Source organism: Nycticebus coucang, unplaced genomic scaffold (assembly GCF_027406575.1).
Source record: "Nycticebus coucang isolate mNycCou1 unplaced genomic scaffold, mNycCou1.pri scaffold_43, whole genome shotgun sequence".
NCBI classification, from domain to species: Eukaryota; Metazoa; Chordata; class Mammalia; order Primates; family Lorisidae; genus Nycticebus; species Nycticebus coucang.
Window position 1 is genome coordinate 173506 of NW_026515577.1, and position 24443 is coordinate 197948.

The 24443-nt window shown below is 41.3% G+C and overlaps 1 protein-coding gene and 1 pseudogene across 3 annotated transcripts in view; both read right to left on the bottom strand.

Annotated features, from left to right (window-relative positions):
* Positions 1–686: 686 nt before the first annotated feature.
* LOC128579277 (leucine-rich repeat-containing protein 37A2-like) overlaps positions 687–24443 on the bottom strand; it is a 63865-nt gene continuing 40108 nt past the window's right edge. Inside the window, exons 1-8 of one of the 3 annotated variants that reach the window (XM_053581445.1) lie at positions 19736–19754; positions 16059–16130; positions 15262–15336; positions 10809–10927; positions 7179–8968; positions 6481–6585; positions 3721–3779; positions 687–1506 (exon numbers count right to left, since the gene is read on the bottom strand). In XM_053581445.1, coding sequence (XP_053437420.1) covers positions 1416–1506; positions 3721–3779; positions 6481–6585; positions 7179–8968; positions 10809–10927; positions 15262–15332 — 2235 coding nt within the window. In that variant the 5' untranslated portion in view covers positions 15333–15336; positions 16059–16130; positions 19736–19754 and the 3' untranslated portion in view covers positions 687–1415. Of the gene's footprint in view, positions 1507–3720; positions 3780–6480; positions 6586–7178; positions 8969–10808; positions 10928–15261; positions 15337–16058; positions 16131–19735; positions 19755–24443 lie in introns of those variants that run through there. The other 2 variants (XM_053581443.1, XM_053581444.1) reach the window with 2 other exon arrangements.
* On the bottom strand, positions 22716–23609 carry LOC128579272 (calcineurin subunit B type 1-like; annotated as a pseudogene).

A 24443-nucleotide genomic window follows, 5' to 3' on the forward strand; every position in this document is an offset into this window, starting at 1 on the left:
GCCGGGCATTGTGGCGGGTGCCTATAGTCCCAGCTACTCGGCAGGCTGAGGCCAGAGAATCGCCTAAGCCCAAGACCTGGAGGTTGCTGTGAGCTGTGATGCCATGGTACTCTACCAAGGGTGACGAAGTGAGACTCTATCTCTAAAACAAAAAATAGAAGTACAGTACGGTAGCATTTGAGGTTAACAAGTATTGTACAAAGTTGAGATAGTGTTTTACGTAAGTCTCACTTTGTGTACCCAATTGGAAATAATGTAATTGTGACAAAATAGGAACCTGGATTTGCCTGGAATCCTGGCCCAGAGTCTGGGAGGCCCAGCAGTACAAGATCTCTAGTCTTGGTTTACTGTTAGCTTCCTGTTTATGTCCAACACTCATAACACCCCACGCCCTTGCAGAGTTTGAGCTGGCATGTGGCGTTTTGGTCCTTGTGACTTAACAGTGTAACTAAAGAGCTTTGTATTATGCTGGCCCAAGCTGGTGCCTAATAAACCGTAGCAGCCATCATCCCCAGTATTATTGTCATTGTTGACTCTTCACTGGCAAGCACGGGTTCTACTTCTCTATCTCCCTAGACCAGGCGTTCTCAAATTGCGGCCCGCGGGCCACAAGAAGCGGTGTGATTGTATTTGTCCCCGTTTTGTTTTTGTACTTCAAAATAAGGTATGTGCAGTGTGCATAGGAATTTGTTAAGTTTTTTTTTTTTTTTAAACTATAGTCTGGCCCTCCAACCATCTGAGGGACAGTGAATTGGCCTAGTAGCTATCCAAGGGTTGAGATTTTTAAAAAGAAAAAACCAACAAAAAAATTTTTTTGAATTTTCCACCAGATTTAAAGGGTAAAGGACACACATTCACGCATGAATTTGGGAGCATGGGAGAAAACAGAGGACTTGATGCAACAGTGCAGGTCGGCTTAGTGATCCAAACATTTCTGGCAACCCCACCCACCCTCTGAGAGGTGGCAGCAGGTGGAAGGTCCCCTCAGGGCAAGAGGTCAAGTATGTTGTAAAGGACTGGTTCTTAATGGACAAGGGGAGAGAGCCCCAGAACAACTGTATTTGATTTAGAAATTGGCTCCCTCTCTCCAGGATGATGTATTTTCAGCTTCCCGGAGACTGACTAGACTGGGAAATGAGGTGGGAGAGCCCCCGTGCGTCCTCTGCCCACAATGCCGCTTGTGGAGGTGTTGGCCAGCTTGACAGTCTCTGGCTTCAGTCCTGCTTTTCTTTACTCTGGCCCTTGTTTTGCGTGTATAAATATTTAACTATTAACATTTAAGTTTCTTACCAGCTGGCTGGAATTGACAATAGACTGTATACATTTTTTGTGTGTGAATAATAAGTATCTTACAAGAAATGCCGAGATACCAACATTAGAAAGTACAGTTTGCAGGCGGCCTTAGGCAGGCTGGATCACTCTTCGTCCTCCCCTTCTGGCGCGGTCTCACTTTCCTCACCACCTTCAGCAGCCGAATCCACAGGTGTTGCTGTTGATATGCGCTCCCTGGTATAGGAAGACAATGGCAAGGCTTTTACTCTTAAAAGGAGCAATTAACTGGGTTATAGCTTTCATGTGAAAGGGAAAGGGAGGGGAGGGAGGGGCATTAATGGGATTACACCTGCGGTGCATCTTACAAGGGTATATGTGAATCCTAGTAAATGTGGAATGTAAAGGTCTTAGCAAAATAACTAAGAAAATGCTACAAAAGCTATGTTAACTAATGTGATGAAAATGTGTCAAACGATCTATGAACCAAGTGTATGGTGCCCCACGATCATACTAATGTACACAGCTATGGTTTAATAAAAATAAAAAATAGAAGAAATAGGAGCAATTAAACTTCTCATTATCCCCTCATTTTAGATAAGATTTTTTGTTGAGATGGAGTCTGGCCTGGCTAGATGTTGTGAGCAGCTCATAGTAACCTCAAACTATGGGGTCCAAATGATTCTTCTGCCTCAGCCTCCCAAATAGCTTGGACTACAGGCACCTGCCACAACACTCGGTTAATTTTTCTATTTTTAGTAGAGCTCAGGATGGCTTTGAACTCTGAGCTCAAGCAATCGTGCTGCCTCAACTTCCCAGAGGGCTAGGATTACAGGCGTGAGCCACCGTGCCCGGCCATTGTAGATGAGATTTTAAATTGTTCCCAGTCATTTACCCTGCATCCCTCTTGTAAATCTCTTCCTCATCAGAAGACTCCTTGTCATGAAGCTTCTGGGCCATGTTTTTCTTGCGTGTGGCATTGAGAGGTCTGTACATATCCCTAAGCCAAAGTGGACACCTTAACCAGAAAAAGCCCTCCTAGAAAAGAGAAAGGCAGGTATTAATTCTGCATTTCTCCTGTTTTCTCTGGCCACAGCACTGAATCTTCCTCAAATTTACCTGGCTTTCACTCTGCGATGAGCATCGCCTATGCAGAAAGTCAAAAAAGCCCCTTGGGAAAAAACACACACACGAGACAATTAGTGATTCCTGCCATTTCCCAGGTCTCCCACGATGTACACCTCTCGTTTTATTGGGACTAAATCTGTGGTTCGGTCCATAATCACAGTGGGCAACATCATTATGGACCTGGAATCCTGAAAATCATTTCATGGAGAGACCTCCAGAAGCTCTCCACGTCTGTTTAAGAGGGCCCCGTAATGTCACTGGGGGGACCTTTGCGTAAGGCTTGGTGGGAGGTACAGGGAGGATTTTCAGCCCCACTTACCCCATTACCAAGTTCCCTTGTACAGTGAACAAAGTGTACAAACACACAGGCCAGAAGTACTTCACTCTCCAGAAGCATTTTACATCAGTCCCTTTCAAACCTAGTACCACAGATAGCCTTTGCTGGTGGGTGAAGGATAAAGTGCTTCTATTCTCCTAGAAGCTTTATCCTATCAGGCGAGTCCCGTCAAGCAAATGCCTGGGTCCAGCTAGAAAAATTATTTTCATACTGCAGGCTATTTCATACTGCAGTAGTTGTAAAATCAGTTTAAAGGACAAAATATCCTTTTTGAATATGAGCAGAATAGACAAAAAATCAGACTGTTTCCACATCTACTCATGTCTACACAGCATGTGCCTATTGAATTGTGATATAAAATGTGACTCACAGCCCAAGTAGAGAATAATCAATGGAGAAGTTCCCAGCTGGAAAGGGACCACCCTCTTTCTGACACTAGCACTGGGACCATGGAGCAAGGTAATTTCCTTTTCTCTGTCTCCGTTTTCTTATTATAAAAGGAAGAGGCAAAGTATTATTTAAGGTCTCTTCTAGTTAAAATTCTCTGACGTTTGGATAAATAGAGAATGGAGACCCCAAAGCAAGTAGAATGAGAAGGTAGGTTTTCCTGCCACTCTGGAGGAAGGATTCATATATTCTTGAAGGAGCCTTGAAGGAGACTAGCTCCCTTGCCCCTTCCCCAGAGCCTCCAAAAAGGCCTCTGGCCTGGCCCGATGCCCGCCACCGGAAGGAACAGGCACAACTACAACCCCCGCCCCTGCCTTCCCTTGAAGGACTGGTGGCAGCAGATTCGTCCTTGCCACTCCTGTCCAACTCAGCTTTGTCTGGGGAGCTAATTTTGCTGGATCCAGGCAAAGCACTAAGGCAGGTAAGTATTCTTCCTGCCTCTGGCAGTTTCCTCACTATAAAACGGAAGGATTGAAAGAGATGAGTTCTAAGTTCTCTAGTTCTAAAATTCTAATTTAAATCGCCAGACCAGTATTTACCTCCTTGGGACTGAGCCTGATTCTACATCTGCCATTGCTGCTCTTCTATGAGAATAAATCTGTTTTGGAAGAAAACAATCATGATTATCCATCATAATGACCAGTATCTCCAAATCTTTATTCATTCCTTTCAAGTCTTACCTACCCAGTGAGACAACTTCTATTTATCTATCTTTCCTTTCCTTTTTTTTTTTGAGACAAAACAAAAGGTGTCACCTGGGTAGAGTACTGTGGTGTCACAGCTCACAGCATCCTCAAACTCTTCGGCTTAAGTTTTGTGGCAACCTCAAACTCTTGCCTCAGCCTCCCAAGTAGCTGGGACTACAGGTGCCCACCACAATGCTTGGCTATTTTTTGGTTATAGTTGTCATTGTTGCTTGGCGAGCCTGGGCTGGATTCGAACCCCCTCCCAGCCACCCCCACCCCCACCCCCCAGCTCTCCTGTATGTGGCTGGTGCCCTGGCCGCTTGAGCTACAGGTGCCGAGCCAGCTATCTATAATTTTTTATTAGAGATAGGGTTTCACTCTGTCACCTGGGGTAGAGTATACTGGTATGATCATAGCTCACTGTAGCCTCAAATTCTTGGGCTCAAGTAAGCCTCCTGCCTCAGCATCTCAGATGCTCAAGGCAGCATCTCCTGCCTCAGCTACTAGTTCCTAGTAGCTGGAACTACAGGTATGCACCACCATGTCTGGCTAAAAGATATATTTTCTGAAGACATAAATTATTTTTCTGAGACAGTCTCACTCCGTTGCCCTGGCTAGAGTACAGTGCCATCACTATAGCTCATTGCAACATCAAATTCCTGGGCTCAACCGATCCTCTTGTCTTAGCCTCTAGAGCAGTGTTTTTCAACCTTTTCACAGCACACTCGAACCTACAGTTAAACTTTGGCAGCACACTTAAATTATGGTGATCAAATAAAAGAGTAAAAAGAGAATATACTTACTGTGCTTTGAGCTTCTTTTGAACATAATTTAATAACGCCCTTTAAAAAGTTTTTCACGGCATACCTAAGATCCTGCCATGACACACGTGTTGAAAATCATTGCTCTAGAATACCTGGAACTTGAGGTGCACACCATGACCCCTGGCTAATTTTTCTTTTAGTAGAGACGAGATCTCGCTTTCACTCAGGCTGGTCTCCAACTCCTGAGCTCAAGCAATTATAATCCTCCCTTATAATCCTTAGGATTATAAGCATGAGCCATCGCACCTGGTCTGAAGACAGAAATCCTATCCTGTTTAATGGTTCTTTGGCTCTTTCCTTGGTATCTGCAGGCAACTCATTCCAGGATCCACTCCCCTCAGCCTAGCATACCCAAATCCAAGGATGCCAAAGTCCCTGTATTAACAGGTTGATTATCCCTAATCTGAAAACCTGCAATCCAAAATGCTCCAAGATCTGAAACTTTCTGAGCACCACAATGACACTCAAAGGAAATGCTCACTGGAGCATTTTGGATTTTAGATGTTCAGATTAGGGATGCTCAGCTGGTTAAGTATAATAAAAATATTCCAAAATTTGAAAAAAAATCTGATATCTGAAACACTTCTGATCCTGAGCATCCAGATAAGGGCCACTTAATCCGTATATCAGCCAGGTTCTGCTCCCATCTGATAGACCAGGAGCCACTTGGTCCACACAGCTCTCCTCTGCTTCATTCTGTCCTGATCTTGGGGTTCTTTCTTGGATAGCATCTTTAAGAAAATGGTTTGCCACATTTTTAAGTTCTCAGGGGAGGGAAATTGCTTCACCATATCCTCCAAGAAATGGTGAAAAACCTCACAGAGAGACTAGGCCCAGGCAGGCTGGAGTATTCAGAGAAGGCATCAGAAAGAAAGACGAACTTGAATTTGAACAGAGTCACAGGATTTCCATGGGCAGAGTTTAGTAAGAGAATTCTGGATGGGTAAAGGCACAGATGAAAGCAGGGATACGCATGATGTGACTGGGATATGGTGTGGGCTGCTTTGGCTAGAACAGAGGGTTGCCACAATAGAAAAAGTAAATCAAATAAGGTAAATTAGGTTGGATGGTGGGGTAAAATCATGATTGTCAGCTTATTAAACCATTCTTTTAATATGCTAGCACCTACATGTTGGGTAAAGTAATAGGCCATTATGAAATGGCCTATTGAACAAAAGGTAAACACAGGCAAGCGCCAGGAACAGGCCACTGTAAATATGACACACTTTGGAATAGCCAGGTGCAAGGTTTAGCTGAGGTGCTTTAACTGAACCTGTGTAGACAATGCCTTGCACAGTGGAGAAGGAGGATGCTACCTGAATCTAATGAATCTATAAGATGACACCTCTATCTCTTGCTGTGTCCTTTCTCCCCAGGGTGATGACAGCTCCGTGAGGGTGGAGATAATACATCTCTTGTCATTTCAGCAACAAGGAAAGAAATCAGTGGTAGAATGAGAGTGATTGGTGAGTACATAAAATTATTGACAGTTTTGGGTTGGAAAAACTTTCCTATCACTTCAACTTTGGCTTTCTTAAACTTAATTTCTCCAAATAATCTAGTGGTTTGTTATCTTGGTTTCAGTTCTATAGTGATCTCCTTGGAGAGGGGTTAATTTAAAAAAACCCTTGGTATATATTACAGTAAAGAACAATGCATACCTTAGTCGTAGTGACTGAAGAGGAATGTCAAGTAATAGTAGGTGGGATAGTGGCTTTGATTTTCAGTTCATGAGTACTGAATCTATTAGCAAGGATGTTATTCTGGAAACCTGAATGATTGTCCTTACCTCAATAAGACAGAAAATTATAATCAAAATCATCACTATTACAGTCACAGATATCGCCAAGATGAGTTTGTTGTTATAGCCATATCCTGGAACTCCTTTAGTGAGCTAAAAAAGGGAAAGAATAATTAAAAAACCACCAAAGAGATGGAAAGAATGAGATCTAACTATTCAAAACTCCACCCTCCCAAGTAAGTAGCTTATAGGTTCTTAAAGAACAAAGCAAATCTAATGTGTTACATAATCTTACTATTAAGTATTTTGTTCTACATCTTCTTTATCTTGAGTGTTCTGTCTGCTTCATTCTCTAAATGAGCAAAGTGGGAGATCACTGTCATGGCCAAAATTACATGGCCAAGATAAAATATGGACTTGTCTACCTGGGCCTTGCTGCATGGATGCTTTCATGGTATATTCTAAACCAAGGGTATCCAACCTTTTTTTCCTCTGCCACACATGGGAAGAATAAGAGTTGTCTTAGGCCACAGAGTAAATACACAAATACTAATGAAAGCTGATTAGCAAAAAAAAAAAAAAAAAAAAAGGAGGGGGTGTCTGTGCATACTTTTCATGATATCTGACACCACATATAAGTGAAAAAAAAGTCCTCACAAAATCATCATGCGGCCCACAGGCTGTAGGCTGGACACCCCTGAACTGATGGAAAAGTCCAGGTCTCATGTTCCCGTAGTCATCCTTACCTCACTTGACTCCTGCTCTTTCTGTTCAGCCTGGGCTTCTGTGCTCTCCTTGATGTAGTTCTCACTCTTCCACTGATCCGTATCCCATTCTGCCTTGGATACTTTTACTTCTTGCTGCTCACTCAGAAGCTTCATCAGGAGACCTGTTCTAGAGATGAGCTTGGCACAGGCCAGTTGCACATGGGTCTCAGAGCAGTCCATTTTCAAAGTCCGGATAACGTGAGAAATGAGCCTTCTCACGTCGTTGTTGGGGATGAGGGATCGGAGCTGCTGGTTTAGCTGCATTTCAAATTGATCACCCGGGGACGCGAGCAATGGGTAAGTGAAGCTTTTTTCCATGTTGGGTAAGTCAGTGCCCGTGTTGTGGTATTCCCACAGAGTTTCATTGATTTGTTTAACAGTCGGTATTAAGAACGCAGTCCCAGTGGAATCTATAGCGGAAGGATTCTTATCATTTGTACTTTCAGAGATAGTTTCTTCAGGTATAGCAGTGTTTTCCATAAAACTGTTTTCTTCAATACCATTTCCTAGAGGGGATACAGTAGTGATTTCTGTAACAGATTCTGAAGGAGCAAGTGATTCTGGAAAAGGATTCTCCTGAGGACTCAGCTCTTCTGAAGGTGGAAAAACCCCATGTGACGGGGAATTTATAAGGCTCCTTACTGCAGAGAATGGAGGCCGCTTTACAGGCATCTGTCCATGGAACACTGTTTCTTTTCTAAACTTTTGACTTAGTTTGGCCGCAGGTGTTCTGTGGGCCACATGGGAATGAGGTTTATGAAAGCGGTATTTTCTTCTAGAATGTACAATTGGTTTACCAGCTTCCATACTTTTAACTCTAGCATTTGCATCTTCTAAAACAAAAATGGTGTCGCTCATGTCTTTTGATTGTTTTTTAAACTCAGGTAGGGATTTTGAGGTGGCAGAAGTAGAAGGCATGCCAATATACTGTTTGAAGACAGAAGAGACCGCAGCCTTGTGCGTCTGCGTGAAGGAAGGCTCGGTGTGGAAGGAGCTTCCCACAAACTTCCGAGGCCTCTGCACCACGTCAAACTGTGTCATTTCACTCGGGATTGGTTTCCCAAGCATTCTTTCTTCGGCCACTTTCTTCGCTGTCAGCCAGGTACCCTGTTTCCTCTTGATTCTTGCCACCTGTAAGAGCTTTCTCCGTAGGCGCTTGGGCCCTTTGAGGAATAGCGTCACTTTCTTCAGCCCCCTGTCTCCACTCTCACTCTCTGTCAGGCTATTTTCCTGTGATTCAGCAGTTGCCACTTTTTTGGGAAAGATTTGGCGTTTAAGTTTGGGACCTAAAAGGCCAGACTGCATAAGCATGGCAGTTTTTTCTTTCTTTTTAACCTCATAGATTTTTTCTTGAATTTCTGCATCTAACAAATTTTCCAGGAAATAGAGCTTCCTCAGTTTATTTTTGTAAGCTGAATTGCTGGGCCCAGGTTCAAGAGGCTGAGCCTTTGTATTGTTTTTCATATGACTTAGGGGCTTCTCTCCTTCCTGCACATTTGAGAAAAGCAGTTTAATGAATGGTAATAATGTTGATTCTACATCTTCTAGATTTCCCTCTGAGAAATAAGGCAATATGTAATTAAGTGCACTAATGACATCACTTTCATCATTGAAGTCCATCTGGTCACTCGTGAAGCCTGACAAGCCGACGCCATTTTTATTTGCGGATACCTCTGGCTCAATGGTCAGCTCGGTGCTCGTGTGCTTCTTCCGAGCCTGTAATACCTTCATGAGCGCTCCCTCCGCATTTCCTACACTTGCTTCTTCAACTGTCAAAAAAGAAGAGACTGCTTTTGACGATGGAAGGCTGATGGCATAGCTTTTTGCCAATCCACAGCCATATAACCCAGTCAAAGAAATTAGGAGTCAGCAAACAGAAGAGTGCCACTTAGAGAGGAAAAAAAGAAACCCCAGTTTAAACCTATACAATGGAATAATAAAAGGAGAAAAATATCTTTGGGAAAAGTGGCTACCTACTCAGAACATTCCATAATGTGACATACAGTTACTCTACTTGGGCTTATTCCACTGGTCCCTCAAATCCACTTGCCCAGCACTCAGTAAATGCCCAAGATGGGAGACCCTTGCTCCCTGCTCCTCGCTGAACCAGCCCTTCTGCAGCCCACACTGTCCTGCCTCAGATGCAGAGGGGGCATGCTTGTAGATGACTCTGATGAAAGACAGTTCCCTAAGGGGACCAAGAGAAGAGATGCTAATGTGGAGGCCCCAATCCTATTGCTAAGACATCCTTATCTGGACATGGCCTTGTCATCTCCCCACCAGTTCCTCTTCTTGGCCCCTGCTCTCATGTATCCTAGACCGGATAATAGGAGGTTCTGCACAGAAAAAACACTAGGTAGATTCTGGTTCTTTCCTCAATTTGGGCTGGGATCTGGGATGGAGGTTAAGAGGTTTTTAATTTCCAGATTACATGCTTATGTGGCATGTTCAATGAATCTAAGGAGTAACAACAATTTTAGATAAACATTACTTGACTTCCTAAAATGCAGAAAGGAAAAAGCAACTTTTGTCAGATGCCCACTTTGCTTTCGTTTCATGTCTATAATTCCCAGCTTTACTTGTGGAACCATCCAAAGCTTCTAACTGCATGAAAAACAAGTGTACCATCGTGTAGCTGGGTTCCTGTCCAGAATTAAAAGTTTCTGTGGTAGTGGTTAAAGGTCAGAGGAGTAGGTAAGCATCATGAGAAATGAGGAACATGGGCTATGGAGAACCCAAATTTGGGGATAGAAGGCCTGAGAATAGGCTACAGCACTTAACGCCTCTGATCTTGTTTTTCCTCATCTGTAAAACAAGATTAAAAATGTTTGTTCTGCCTACTTTCAGGGGAGAATAGACAAATACAATATAATATAATATGTGAAAAATTGTTTTGGAAAGTATGCAACTTTAGTATCACGGGTAGAGATCTGTATTCAAATTGTCTGGACATGAAAGCAGTCACATTTTGATGAAGTTAGTGCTAATAAACGTAATATGAGAAAAACACTTAAAAAAGCACCCGAGTGTTTGTTCTGTGGATACAAATGCTTTAGATTTAGAGCAAGTTCAGAGTTGGAGAGTCTAAGAATGGAAAAGCCCTCTGTTTCTTTAGAAGGGCCAGGTAGCAATTTCTGCTCATGCAACTGGAAACTCTCAGGCTCCAAATATCACTTATACTCTTTGTAAAAACAAACGAACCAAAACCCGATCTATACCTGTCCTATAAGGCAAAGAGCTCTTGAGACATAATGGATATAAAACCAGTTACAAACTTTGAGGAGCTGTAGAGACAAGTTATTGGTGGGGGGCAAAACACCAAGCAGAGACACAGTACAGAGTATGTGGCCGCTAATGTTATACTCTCCCCCTTCCGTTCCTTCCTCTCTGTCATTTATGGATGTGGAACAGTTACATTATTAAATTATGTAATAATAATTGAGAACCTGACTTTCAGCCAGGGAGTAGTTCAGAAATACAGGGAGTTTAACTCTGAACGAATAAATGAGAATAAAGCAATTTCATCATTAGCTTAAAAATTCTCAAATTAAAAACTTAAAAAACAAAATAAAAATTAAAACAATTTATCATTAAGCAATTTAAACTCACAACAATCTTCTGTGCTGTTTCCTATACATGCATCACAATGTAGCTTCACTGTCTTGCAGACAACCTCAATATTATTTTTAAATTGGCAGAGGCAGCAGGCCATATGGCTAGGTAAGATCCTATAAATGGAAACACAGAGAATTAAATTAACGGTAAAGGGATGACTTCAGTTGGTAGAAGAGGGAGGTTGAAACTACCGCAGGGCTAGGCAAAAAGAGTTCTTGAGGCAAATGGCCTGGTCAGTTGTTGGGTAGGAACCAGAAAGCCCAAAGGAAAGGAGACAGAGAGATGGGTGAACATGGCAGTGGTTATGGTATGCCTAGAGTAAACGTGATAGATTAGAGGTGCCAGGTATGGTAGCTTTCACCTGTAATTCCAGCTACAGGGGAGGCTAAAGCAGGAGGATTGCTTGGTGCTAGGGTTTGAGACCAGCCTGGGCAACATAGCAAGACCCTGCCCCCACAAATTTTTTTTTTTTTAATTAGCTGGGCATTGTGGTTGCAGCCACTCAGGAGAGTAAGGTGGGAGGATTGCTTGAGGCCAGAACTTTGAGACCAGCCTAGGCAAGATAGCAAGACCTCATCTCTTAAAATAATAAATTTTTAAAAAAGGAATTAGAATTGGGTGACACTGATTTGTAGTTTCATTCAGAAATTATCTTCTCCCATAGAAGACAGAAGAAGAAAATCTGTCTCACTTTGGGTTGAGAGGACGCAGGAGGCAGACTTCTAAGAAGAGTCTGGAGGCCCCAAATTTCTAGAATTCCTTTCTCAATTACTGTTGGGAGCGGTAAATATTAGAAATTACTCTGGGCATAAATGATAGCTTAGTTTAAACCACTTTATAGGGTTGAACAATAATGAAGATTACATTGGCCAAATGTGGACAATTTCAGCCTTCAAAATAATAATGATGATAATCAGGTACAACATAATTACTATAAAGAAGAATCCATGAATTCACAGAAGAAGAATCCATGAATTCACAAAAGGGAAAGAGGGCCAGCTCTTCTTTAATATTAATAGAATAATGCCAGCTATGTAGAAGGAATGATATAATTAGAAAAGTGTCATTTTGCAAACACAATAATAATGGATTTGGATAGTGATTATCACTGATGCACAGTTGGTTGGTTTGTTTGTTTTTTAAGACAGAGCCTCAAGCTGTCGCCCTGGGTAGAGTGCCATGGCGTCACAGATCACAGCAACCTCCAACTCCTGGGCTTAAGCGATTCTCTTGCCTCACTGATGCACAGTTGGGTAAAAACATGTTTTGAAAGCAGGATTTTCACTGATCTCAAAGCATCACCCTGGAGATTATTTATACTTATTATTGTTTCTTCTTGGACTTTTGTCTAAGATCAAATGTATTTACACATATTAATTAACAATGGAAAAAATAACTTTATAATGGAGAGCTCTAGAAGATATCACTTTGTAATCAAGTGATCAAACTTAGCATTATGGGCCATCTGAAGTCATGAGGTAGGAAGAACACATCGTCTATTTATTAATAGTATTCTTCCTCAAAATGTTTTACCTGAATCTAATCATGAGGAAATAGACAAATCCGGATTGTGGGAGAATTTACAAAACAACCCTGTTAGACTCTTCAATGCATGAAAGACCAAGAAAAAGTAGACAAATGTTTTACACTAAAGGAAACAGAGACATAACGAGCAATGCCTGATCTCTGATCGGATCCTGGATCAAAACAAAACAGATTTAAAGATTATTATTAGATTCTGGCCAAGATGTAATAACAGGGACATTGCACCCCTGGCCAGAAACAACCAAAATACCAGATAAAAGAAACAAAACAACAGTTTTAAAGACACTGGACATCAGGCAATGAAGGACAGTGATCTCTGTAAGATGTGAAATAAATGAAGTGAGCCCCGTGGCTGCCCTAGCTTACTTCTTTGAGAGAGTTTCCAGGTCATGGTGCTAGGAAAGGAAACTGGTGGACTCTTCGATTAAGGAAATGGAGCTGAGAGTCTGGGAAAACCAAGGTGGCTAGAAGTCTCAAAGCAGAGTACTAGAGAGAAAAGAGGCACACAGAACATGAACTCAGGAGACACACAGAGGGAGCTCTTGAGTGTTCAGCAAAGTACTGATTGGTGCACGTGTATGAGGAAACTACTTGAGGCTAGGAAAAGAACCACCCAAAAGTATCAGAAAATAATTAGATGTTGCTCAAGATTAGGAAGACTGCCTGTTAGCATAAGCTAGATAGGACAATCTCATGATTCATGGGGCAACACGTACCAAGATCCAATAGAAAATTACCAAACATGAAAAGAAGCAAGAAAATATGACCCATAGTAAAGAAACAAAGCAATCAATAAGAACCAACTCAGAACCTACATGGATAGAATGAGCAGGCAAGGACATTAAAATCGTTATTTCAAAAACTTAAAACTTCCCAAAATGAAACACAAGGAGAAACAAAATAAAACATGAATAGAGCATCAATGAGCTATGCAACAATATTCTGGGCCATAAAACAAATTTGAATAAATTCAAAAGAATTCAAGTCATTCAATATGTGTTCTCTGATCATAATGAAATTAAATTAGAAACCAACAGAAAGATCTGAAAAATCGCCAAATATTTGGAAACTAAACAACACCTACGGTTTTCTTTCCTTTTCTTCCTTTATTTCTCTTTTTGAGACAGGGTCTCACTCACACAGGCTAGTGTGTGGTGGCATCTTTATAGCTTGCCGTAACCTCAAATTACAAATTACAAAACCTGTGCTGTAACCTCAAATTACAAATTACAAAATCTGGGCTCAAATACTTTTAACAGCATGAAAAGACAGGCCAGGCACAGTGGCTCACGCCTGTAATCCTAGCACTCTGGGAGGACAAGGTGAGTGGATCGCTTGAGCTCAGGAGTTTAAAACCAGCTTGGGCAAGAGCAAGACCCCGTCTTTACTAAAAGTGGAAAAAGTAGGTGGGTATGGTGGTGGGTACAAAGCTACTTGGGAGGCTGAGGCAAGAGGATCAGCAGATCCTTATATTTCAGTTTTCTGGTTTTGAGCCCAGGAGTTTGAGGTTGCTATGATTTATAACACCATGGCAATCAACCCAGGGTGACAGTGTGAGACTCCTGTCTCAAAAAATAAATACATACATACATACATAAATACATACATACATACACACATACATAAAATTTAAAAAGAATGAAAAGACAAACCACAACCTGAGAAAAGAGAAAAGATAGTTACTAAACACATACCTGAAAGACTTGTATCTAGGGTATAAAAAGTACTCTTAAAACTGAACAAGAAGATAAATATCAATTAAACTACAGGATAGGATTTGAACAGATAATTCAGTACAGAAGATATTTACACATGAATAGATATTCAACAGCATTAACTATTACATAAATGCAAATTAAAACCACAATGAGATTCCACTATACATCTACTAGTAGATTTTTCAAAAAAACTGAAATGAGGATCCGCTGAATACCTGTAGCAACTGCAACTTTCACATTGCTGGTGGGAATACAAAATAGTACAGCCGCTTTAGGAAAGAAGTTAGCAGTTTCTTAAAAAGTTAAATATGTACTTAGGATGTGATACAGTAGTCCCACCCTAGGTACTTACCTGAAAGAAATGAAAACGTATGTTCACACAAAGACATGAGTATGAGTGTTCTTAGCAGTTTTCATAATTGCCAAAAAAATGAAAACAACCCAATTGTTCATAAATTGGTGAAAGGATAAGCTGATATAGCCGTACGACACTGTCCCTTGCTATCTGTGGGGAACTGGTTCCAGGACTCTGCAGATACCAAAATCTGTGAATGCTATAATATTTGCATATAATCTCTAGTATACTTGAAATCATCTCTAGATTACTCTTAGAATATTATGTAATACAGTGTAAAGGCCATGTACATTGTTGCTATACTGTATTTTAACACATATTATTTTTTATAGTTTATTTTCCCCCCACCCGCCCACCCCACACCAAATATTTACCATCTGTGCTTGGTTGAAGCTGTGAATGAGGAGAGAACTAACTGCACTGACAGATACAACAAGAATAGTAATATAATATCAAAACAATTATGCTAAGTGAAAGAAGCTTCACACAAAAGGTTACATACTACATCTGATTTCATTTCTAAGACAGTCGGGAAAAGGCAAAACTATGGGGATGTAAATCAGATTGTAGTTGCCAGGGGCTGATGGTGGGAGGAGGGGACCGACTGCAGAGGAACATGAGAGGCTTTTTTTAGGGCACCAGAAACATTCTATTTGGGGAATGTGATGGTGGTTACATAATTATACATTTGTGAAAATTCATTGGTTGGTGCACCTAAAAAGAGTGAATTTTACTGCATAAAAATTATACCTCACAAAAACTGACTTAAGAAAATATAAACCTAAAAAACGTACTAAGTGAAAATAAAGCTAAGAAAAAAATAACTTACAGTTTTTCCAACTCAAGAGTTGTCATGAGGATGTTCTCGACTGTTGTAAGTGGGGCTTGTGTTGTTCCCATGTCTCTGAAGGAGAAAGTCCGAAGAGTCAAGATATTAACCCCAATAGAAAAATTCTGTACTTAAAAACATATTTCAAGGACATGTCAGCACTTCAATTTTTGTTTCTATATAAAACAAGCCAGCTCAAGAGTTTGTCATAGAAGATGATTACAGAGCTTTTACTGAAGAAATGTAATTATCTTCATTTGCAGCATCAAATTAATGACATCGAATAATGGAATGTATACACTTTTTAACATTTATCTTCCCATTTTCTTATTGGATTCACCTCTCAGGATTACTTTTTTTTTTTTTTTAGGGGGGAGGTGTTTTTTTTTTTTTTTGCAGTTTTTGGCTGGGCTGGGTTCGAACCCGCCACCTCCGGCATATGGGGCTGGCGCCCACTCCTTTGAGCCACAGGCACAGCCCTTTATTTTTTATTTTTAAAATAGAAGCATCTATTCTTTTTTGCTTTCTGGGATAAATGATATTCCTACATGCATCTATATATATTATATTTATATACATTCCTCAATACTACTGTTCTCTTTCCCTGCTGGCTGTCTTGCCCATTCATTACACATCCATTCTTAATCTCTTTTCTTTGCCAATAACCTTTTTTTAATAACCAGTTAAAGTTTAAATTATGACTTTTTAGCCTAAATTCAACATACTTAATCTTTGATGAAAATAAAAAATAACAGCAGAAATAATCTCATGATTCATAAGATGACCGCAATACTTACAGATATTTTAATGCTGGCAATTTATAAAGATATGAATCTTCAACAGTTGTCAGAGGATTACGATTGAGAATTCTGAAAAATGCAATTGAATTAAAAATACCTGCATTTCAATGTACATGTAACTCCACAAAGAGTTTATAGTCGTTTTTTAGTATGAAACTTGTAGGTAAAAAAATAAAAACATTTTCTGTTTTTCCCTTAAATCATCCTAAGACTCTGCCAAGCACTTTTCCTTTGGGAACAACCCAGGTTTATTATGCCAGTTACCCTCCATAATCTGAGGTGTTTGTCTTTCATCTTTTGAAAATTTTTTTAAATCCGTGGTTTAATTTATCTGATTAAGAAAAAAATGGACCAAATCCTTGGCTTTAGAGCTAAAGAAAAAGGGATAAATCTGAGAGAAGGGAATTCTTGTCACACACTTGCACTCACATCACAGCCTTTGTTACTGTGCTTGTAATCACCTGGGCACTCGTCAGTCTCCTGGACTGTCAGCCCGTCGAGAGTGGGGACCACAACTTAGTGACATTGTCATACCTGTGCCTGGCATGGTGCCTGAAAATTACTAGATATTTAATCAATGTTTGTTGAAAAAATCATTTTATTTAAATATCAGTAAAACGAATAAATTAATTTTGATGCAAATTTGTATTCCAAAATGCTGGAACAGAGTTTTTTTTCCATTCTTAAAAGCAAACAAACAAAGCAAAAGAGAGAAATAGCGAGAGAGAAAAGAAAATCTGCCTTTAGGTTAACTCTACTCAACAATTATTAGTGTACTTCTGCAGAACATTATAAAAATAACAATTATATAGCTAATATCTATTGGGCTGCCGGTCGTTTGTGATCAGCATTTTACATTTAGTCCTCAGAATAAGCTTACGTGGTAAATATTATCTTTTATAAATGAGGAAACCGAGGCACAGAGAGTTTATATAACTTGTCCTAGACCACTAAGCTAGTTAGAAGCAAAGCTGAAATTTAAAGTTAGTTCTGATTGCAAAGCCTGTGTTTATCTTCTCTGAAGAAAAAAGGTTTAAAATAGCTGTTACTTTAACCTTAATTCTGTGGCAACTAAATATAAAATACCTTTCTAAACTTCATCTATTCATCTGGGAGAACCTCTTGAGAATGACATTTCTCTTTCTACTCCTTTTCCCAATCACTTCCCGTGATTAAATATTTAATTAGCCCATGGCCATGGAGACTTTAGAGATTTAAAACCATATTGTAGGCTGGGCGTGGTTGCTCACACCTGTAATCCTAGCACTATGGGAGGCCAAGGTGTGTGGATTGCTTGAGCTCACAGGTTCACAGGTTCAAGACCAGCTTCAGCCAGAGCAAGACCCTGCCTCTAAAAAAGAAAAAAAAGAGCTTGTGTTGTGGTGGGCACCTGTAGTCCCAGCTACTCGGGAGGCAAGTACTCTTGTCTGAGACAAGAGAATCGCTTGAGCCCGAGAGGTTGCTGTGAGCAATGACGCCAGAGAACTCTACTGAGGGTAACAAAGTGAGACTCTGTCTCAAAAAAAAAAGGGGAAGAAAACCATGTTGTAGGTGACAGCAGTGAAAATGGTGGAGTAAAGACATCTGAAAATTCATCCCTTCATGAAAACAACAACAACAACAACAAAAATATGGCCAAAATGTCCAGAATCAATGTTTTCAGAACTCTAGAAATTTAATCAAAGTCACAATGCAGCAACCCAAGGAGTGTTTATTCAGGAAAAATGGCTAAATTTCAGTAAAAACAATGAGATTTGTGTTGTTTTAGCCCACCCTAGACCATCTTTTGCTCCCAGCTCAGTAGTAGCCTTAAAAATAGCACACATCTGGGTGGCACCTGTGGCTCAGTGGGCAGGGCACCAGCCCCAGATACCGACGGTGACGGGTTCAAACCCAGCCCCAGCCAAATTGCAACAAAAAAACAACTGGGCATTGTGGTGGGCGCCTGTAGTCCCAGCTACTTGGGAGGCTGAGGCATGAGAATCGCCTAAGCCCAGGAGCTGGAGGTTGCTGTGAGCTGTGTGACGCCACAGCACTCTACCAAGGACAATAAAGTGAGACTCAACAACAACAACAAAAAGTAGCCCACATCTCTAGTACCAAAAGTAGGGAGCAAAATGGAGCCAGAGCTCTTTCAAAGCCACAATTCCAATGAACTGTCATTATTTGACCTGTTTGTTACATGGAAGACCTTCCTGGAAAGGCTTGCTTCTATTTGACCTAAAAGGGTGTTTGTGGAAGACAATTATAAGAAGTGTCTTAACATGGCAGCTACATGAGGCGATGGGTAAAAGTTGGCACCTTTTACCAATAGATGGCTTGGCACCTGCAGCTCAAGCGGCTAAGGCACCAGCCACATACACCAGAGCTGGCGGGTTCAAATCCAGCCCGGGCCTGCTAAACAAAAATGACAACTACAACCAAAAAACAGCTGGGCGTTGTGGCGGGCGCCTGTAGTCCCAGCTACTTGGGAGGCTGAGGCAAGAGAATCGCTTGGGCCCAGCAATTGGAGGTTGCTGTGAGCTGTGATGCCACAGCACTCTACCTGGGGTGACAGCTTGAGGCTCTGCCTCAAAAACAAACAAACAAACTAACAAAACTTAATAGAAAAGGCCTAGGAATGAGATATCCATAGGAACTCTGAAATACTCCAACATTTCCTTGTTAAACTGGAAGACCATGAGTCACATTCCTTGAAATCTGGAAGGTCATATACATATTTAGGACTGTGAGCATGGTCAGGAAACATCAGAGAAGTCCCTAACCTCTCATCTATGTCTGATTCTGAGGTTCTGCACAAAGCAGGAAATGAAAGCTAAGGCAGAGCTATAAAACCATCTTGCTGAGTGCTGAAGGTACGCCCTAACACGCACACAAGCCCCTTGGGAAAATCTCGGAGACTTACTGGTTCTAGACTTTTAAGGAAATCTCTGTTCATTCATCAGCAGACTAACCTAACCTAGTAGAGATTTCAGTGGCCACACATGACAACAAATACAAGCCTTTACCAAATTAGTTCCAAAAAGTTACTAAATAAATTAATAACTACTATAATAAGCAGCAGTACACACCAAACCCTGGTGGCAGGGATCTGATTTCTAGAATTGTTACATTATACATAGCATTATTTAAAATATCCAATTTTCAACAAAATTTATAAGGGACACAAAGAAACCATGCACAGGGGTGGGTGTGGGGGTTGGCAATCAGTAGATACTGTCCCTGAGGAAGTCAAGATATTGGGCTTACTAGACAAGAATTTAATTCAACTATTTGAAATATGTTCAAAGACATAGGGAAAACGTTTAGTTCTATAGATTAAAGTAGATCAAGATCAAGGATAGGTACACAGAATCCTAAACAAATACTAAATGAGAAACTTTGCCTTTTTGGGCCATGTGGTCCAAACATCCATCCTGAGCATAATTGTCCTCAGGATGGGGTTTATACAAAAAGAGATGTAACAGGAAATTTATTAGCCACCTTAGGACAAATCACTAAAGAGACTAAAATAAGGTGACACAACAAAAGTCTCTAAATTCCTTAGCTTAAGTGATTAAGTTTCTAAATTCCTTGGCCTTTTTGTTACAAGCCTGCAACTAAACCTCAAAATATAGTAGCACAACACAGATCAATTAATTTTGTAGCCTTGCCTTTAACATTTTGATTTTTACCTTCATGTTGTCTAGAAGGTTTAAAAGCCTCCATGAGTACCTGTCCACCTCCAGTCCCATCTGGCCTAAAACACTTCATGGATGTAAGTCCTTTTGGCTCTTCAGTTCTCTTAGCCATGAGGGTCCCACCAAGGGCCTAGATGGAACCAGGGCAGGGGCCATACCATCCCAGCTGTTGGAGCCTAACATAGCCACACACAAACCCTTCACCCTCCTCCTCCTCCTTTCCTCCTAAGACAAAGACACAAAGGGTCTAGTTACCCACACCCCCTCAGAAATTCACACCAAAGGACCCTAACATTCTTGGCAAGCTGTAGAATTTGCCTACCAGCTACCCTACACCCCTGTATTTGAAAGAGTTCTCTAACTGCCCCTGAGCACAGACTTTTGCACTGCCCAGGTGAGTCACCCTTCCCTTCTAACAAACCTGGCCCGAACATCCAGTCTTGCTCTCGGGATGGGACAAAATAAGAGTCTGGCCATCAATGGTGCCTCTGGTCGATCTTGGCCAAAAGGGAAGAATTGTGAACCAAAATAAAATCTTAAGCCGGGGGGTGGGGGTGGGGGCACAGATCTTGGCCAAAGGGAGAAATTGTAAACCAAAATAAAATACTTAAACCAGGCGTGGTGGCTTAAGATTTTTTTTTTCAAGTTTCAAATATTTTGTTTTCTTATTCATACAGTATGAACTTTTCTAAAGATCCCACAACATGATGTACCATGCAGAAGAAAAACTAAACATTCAACATAAACCACCCCTCCCCTACCCAACCCACACACAAACTAAAACAAGAAAGAAAGAAAAGGAAACAAACCCATTCCCCAGTAAGGAAATAATGTCTGCACTATTTTTCTGTAACGCCAGCCAAGATATGCACAAGCAAGAGAAATAGAAAGCATTTGCTAAAATATTTGTAACAAATACTAACGTACAAAAAATTCACAAAAGACCAGGTTCCCCCTTGAAGCAGAGCACATGGCAGTTGACACTGGAACAGATTAAACCACTGGCTGGGATTATAAAGCAGAGGAAGATGTTACACGAAGTGGAGATTTTCAGTTTGAATATTAACATTTCCAAAGTTTGGCAACATTGTCTTTTAAAATTATGCAAATTATGTAAACAAGAGGTACATTTTAAATTGATCTACATGCAAAATTCCATGTCATGCAGGGACACCAAGCACCGGGATTTTTCTCTCACAGGCAGAGCCCATGATGTGCAGCACTCAGTTGAAGGAACAGCCAAGGCAGGAGGTGCACTCAGCTTAAGATTCAGTCACCTCTGGGCGGCGCCTGTGCCTCAGCTGGTAGGGCGCCCGCCCCATATGGCGAGGATGGCGGGTTCAAACCTGGCCCCAGCCAAACTGGGCCAAACTGCAATAACAAAAAAAATAGCCAGGCATTGTGTTGGGTGCCTATAGTCCCAGCTACTTGGGAGGCTGAGGCAAAAGAATCGCTTAAGCCCAGGAGTTGGAGGTTGCTGTGAGCTGTGTGACGCCACGGCACTCTACCAGGGTGATAAAGTGAGACTCTATCTCTACCAAAAAAAAAAAAAAAAAAAAGATTCAGTCAACTCGTTCAACCTGCCCTTTTCCACTCATGATTATAAAACCAATTTTTATAGAATAACTATATCAGGAAATACTGTCATACAAAGCTAACCAAAATGTTTTTCTTTCAGCCAATAGTACCTTTGCAGAAAAGGGAAGGGATAACATCAAGTGGTAGAACAGGATATACTACTTTTATATCACACACATCTATTAAGTTATTACCCATTACCAATTATATGGGCAAATCAAGGAAAACCATTATGCATTCTCTATGCCTTACAGTAAAGAGAGGTACAAATTTGAATAGAATTTTGCTCTTCTGTGACATATAATTAGCAAGATTTCTCCCATTTTAATCACAAATATATATGGGTGTTTAGTACATATATGCACATTAAATGTTCCCAGTTTTTATTTGCTGCAAGTCTTTTGAAACATAAAGGGAAATTCATGGTTCAAACACAAGTTTAATGACAAATTATCCATTTACTGAAACAGATGGATATCCAAAGCAGTTACACGATTATTTCAGGTATTCTTCAGTAAGTAATGCATATAATAAATCATGACTGCCTAAGCTAGCTTCTGGCCTTTATGTATAAAATCACAACTGGTAACTTACACTTACTCAGGGACATTCAATAAATGCAATGGCTCCTAGTTGTAAAGTAACAGAATGAAGCAGCCATAAGCACTGTGCAGTTATCACGTGCACACAAGAACTAGCTCTTGGCAGTAGCGCTGAACTATACTTTCTCCTCAAGGAGAGGCATATTAAAAGCTGCTCAGCAGTGAGACGTAGTCCCTGGAAATATATTCTTAAGTATAAATAAAGTTACAGACTCCTTTGTTACAAAAATGTAATTAAGGTAAATAATAAGACATGAACAAATGCTTTGTCAATCTCTCAAAGGAGAAAGCACAGGAAAAGGAAAACAGCTGGCCTAACACCGGGCTCAAATTGTACAATCTCCTATCTATATATAAAACTGTGTGAAATAAAAACATAAACAAACAAACAAAAAAAAACTGTGTGAAATAAAAGGATGTTTTATGTTCTGCTTGACACTTTTACTCTATTTTGTTTCTGAATCAAAGTATATTAAAGCCAACATACTACATACATAGAAAGCTACATATATCACATATAAATATTTACATATGTATATATACTTTCTTGTTATAAAACATGAAGAAAAATAAATTAAAAACCCAACCCCTTCCCTTTCTCCACCACACTGATATGCTCTTTTCATGTTGCTGTTCTTCAGACTTTAAAGTGCTACACTGAGTTATTCAGAGAGCAAGAGTTCAATAACACTTGGTTGGCTTCATGAGGCTCATGTTGGAAAACGTGGCTTCAGAGAGAAAAATGCTTCCATTTGAATACACAGAGAGCATTGCTGGGCATCTTGAGCAGATCTTCAGAGATGGATAAGAAAGCAGAAGTGTTGGGTGGTACTCTTTAAAAAGAGCCACACATCTACCACCATCTTTTTGTGGATGTCTAGGCCACCTACAATAGCACAGAATTCTTCAAAGGATATTCTTCCATCTCCATCCTTATCTGCATTTATTATGGTTTTGTCTACGATTTGCTGTAACTGTGTATCTTTCAGATTGTTCCCCACCATCATCTTCAACACCTGGAAGAGTTCTCCATTGGAAATCTAGCCATCCTTATCCATGTCATAGATAGGAAAAGCAAACCTTAACTTCTGCTCCTTATCTCCTTTGACACTGAACTGAGAGACTCCCTCGATAAATTCTTTGAAATCTACTTCTCCATTCCCATCTGTGTCGAATCTATCTATTACTCGCTGTACTAAAGAATTCTGTTGTAACTCAGGCAGAGACATGAACTCTTCCACACTCAAAGAACCAAAACTGTCAAATCAAGCTTATTAAATCTTTTTCCTAACGTTTTAATTTCATCTGCACCAGAGTTTGAGCACATTTCCAAAGGATGACTTGCCTCATTTCCCATTTTGCTCGGCGGGTCGGAGGCTCGCTGGAGTGGAGAAGTGTCGGCGCTGAGACGGGCTCCAGGCCAAGGAGGCCCAGCTGCGGCCCCGTGTCGCCTGCGGGGAGGGGGTGGCGTTTGGGGGAGGGGAGGAGGAGTTGCAGGGCCCACGCGGCCTGGTGACTGGGCACGCGAGGGACCGGGCAGGGCGGGGTGGAAGAAATTAAGGTCGAGATTCACAGACGAGAGCGCGGGAGGAAGAGACGGCGACAGGGAGGAGAGGCAGACAGGCAGAAAAGAGGGGCAGAGGGCTGGGTGGCCCGGGGCTGCAGCCGCACGCTCACGCTGGAGGCTCTTGCTGACCGCAACCTCAGGCGCGACAAAGGCGGAGGGCGGGAGAGGGAGGGGAGGGCCGAGCGCAGCAGCCGCGGGGCGGAGGTGGGGGGCGCGCGCGGGCCGGCGGCGGGGGCGGGGCTTCCGGGAGCTCCGTTCATCCGGGACCCGCGTGCCCGGCTCGGCTGCGGCAGGTGAGGCCTTCTAAGGAGCCGTGGTTTGTAAGATTTTATTTTAGTTCACAACTCCCCTTTTGGCCAAGATCCGCCAGAGGCAGCATCGATGGTCAAACTCTTACTTTGTTCTATTCGTTGCCAGTGAAAGGTGTAAGCGGAGATGAGATGACACCACAGCACTCTACCAAGGGGCGACAAAGTAAGATTCTGTCTCAAAAAAAAAAATAATAATAATAACTAAAAATAAAATCTTAAGGCTCCCCCCTCCAGCTGACTAATTGGACCCCCCTCTTGGCCAAAGGGCTGAGTTGCTAGCCCTAAGAGCGGAAGTCAGAAATGCCTCATCAAGCCCCCTCCCTTCTGGGAGACTCATTAACAGGCCTGAGGCTATAGAAGACAAACCTGTAGGTCCTCTGCTTACTTAACAGTTCACTGGAGTCTAGGTATCTGTCAGGTGTGTTGTCTCTAACTAACAGATGTCCTTAACTTAAAGGATCCCAAGCCTTTAGCCCCGGGGTCCTTAAACTGCGGCCCGCGGGCCACATGAGGCCATGTGATTGTATTTGTTCCTGTTTTGTATTTTTACTTCAAAATAAAATTTGTGCAGTGTGCATAGGAATTTGTTCATAGTTTTTTTTTTTTTTTTTGAACTATAGTCTGGCCCTCCAACGGTCTGAGGG